Genomic DNA, 645 nt, shown 5'->3' on the forward strand with positions numbered 1-645 from the left:
GGCTGTGCAATTAATCGCATGCGATTAATTGCACAGCCCTAGTACACTTCAAAATTAAATGTTATGCAGACCTGAATTACTTTATCTGACTCGCAACATTCTAGTTCATTGGTAAGCATTCAAGAACATAATTTAAATCCACACAGGGATTACCTTGAAGTAGCCCCCTTCATAAAGTGTGTTTGGAGGGCCAAAGATGGCCACCTCCCAGTTGTAGAGGTCTGACTCCTCCACTAGAGTGATGCGGAAACCTTCCACTGGCTCCTCCTGCAGGGATTTCAGCTCCAGCATCAGAGCCTTCTGAGAGCTCGGCATCTGCTGGTGTGCCATGACAGTCCTGATCCTTCAGCTTTACTGTGAATTCAAGAAAAATGGTTTAGTTTTTTCACAGAATAATATATTAAGGTTTTTTTTTTTTTGGATAATCTCATTGTGGCAACAATATATATATATATTTTTGTTCTAAATATCTTGCTGCTCATATCTTGCTACACATTATTAATGCATATGAATATTATATGCAGTATTACCACTAAAAAGCTCAAAAGTATTGAAAATATATAAAACATAGATCTATGTATATATATATCTATATAATGTATACTAATTAGGGCTGCACGATAAATCGCATGCGATATTTAATGC

At 36.6% G+C, this 645-nt stretch overlaps 1 protein-coding gene across 1 annotated transcript in view; it reads right to left on the reverse strand.

The window, feature by feature from the left end:
* Positions 1 to 645, reverse strand: part of LOC107665227 (ubiquitin-conjugating enzyme E2 R2-like) — a 9,312-nt gene that overhangs the window by 7,482 nt on the left and 1,185 nt on the right. Inside the window, exon 2 of the mRNA XM_016456009.1 lies at positions 154 to 354. Within this exon, the coding sequence (XP_016311495.1) occupies positions 154 to 330 (177 nt within the window). The 5' untranslated portion in view covers positions 331 to 354. The remainder of the gene's footprint in view (positions 1 to 153; positions 355 to 645) is intronic.

This window comes from Sinocyclocheilus anshuiensis, unplaced genomic scaffold (genome assembly GCF_001515605.1).
Source record: "Sinocyclocheilus anshuiensis isolate Anshui unplaced genomic scaffold, SAMN03320099.WGS_v1.1 scaffold587, whole genome shotgun sequence".
Taxonomy (NCBI): domain Eukaryota; kingdom Metazoa; phylum Chordata; class Actinopteri; order Cypriniformes; family Cyprinidae; genus Sinocyclocheilus; species Sinocyclocheilus anshuiensis.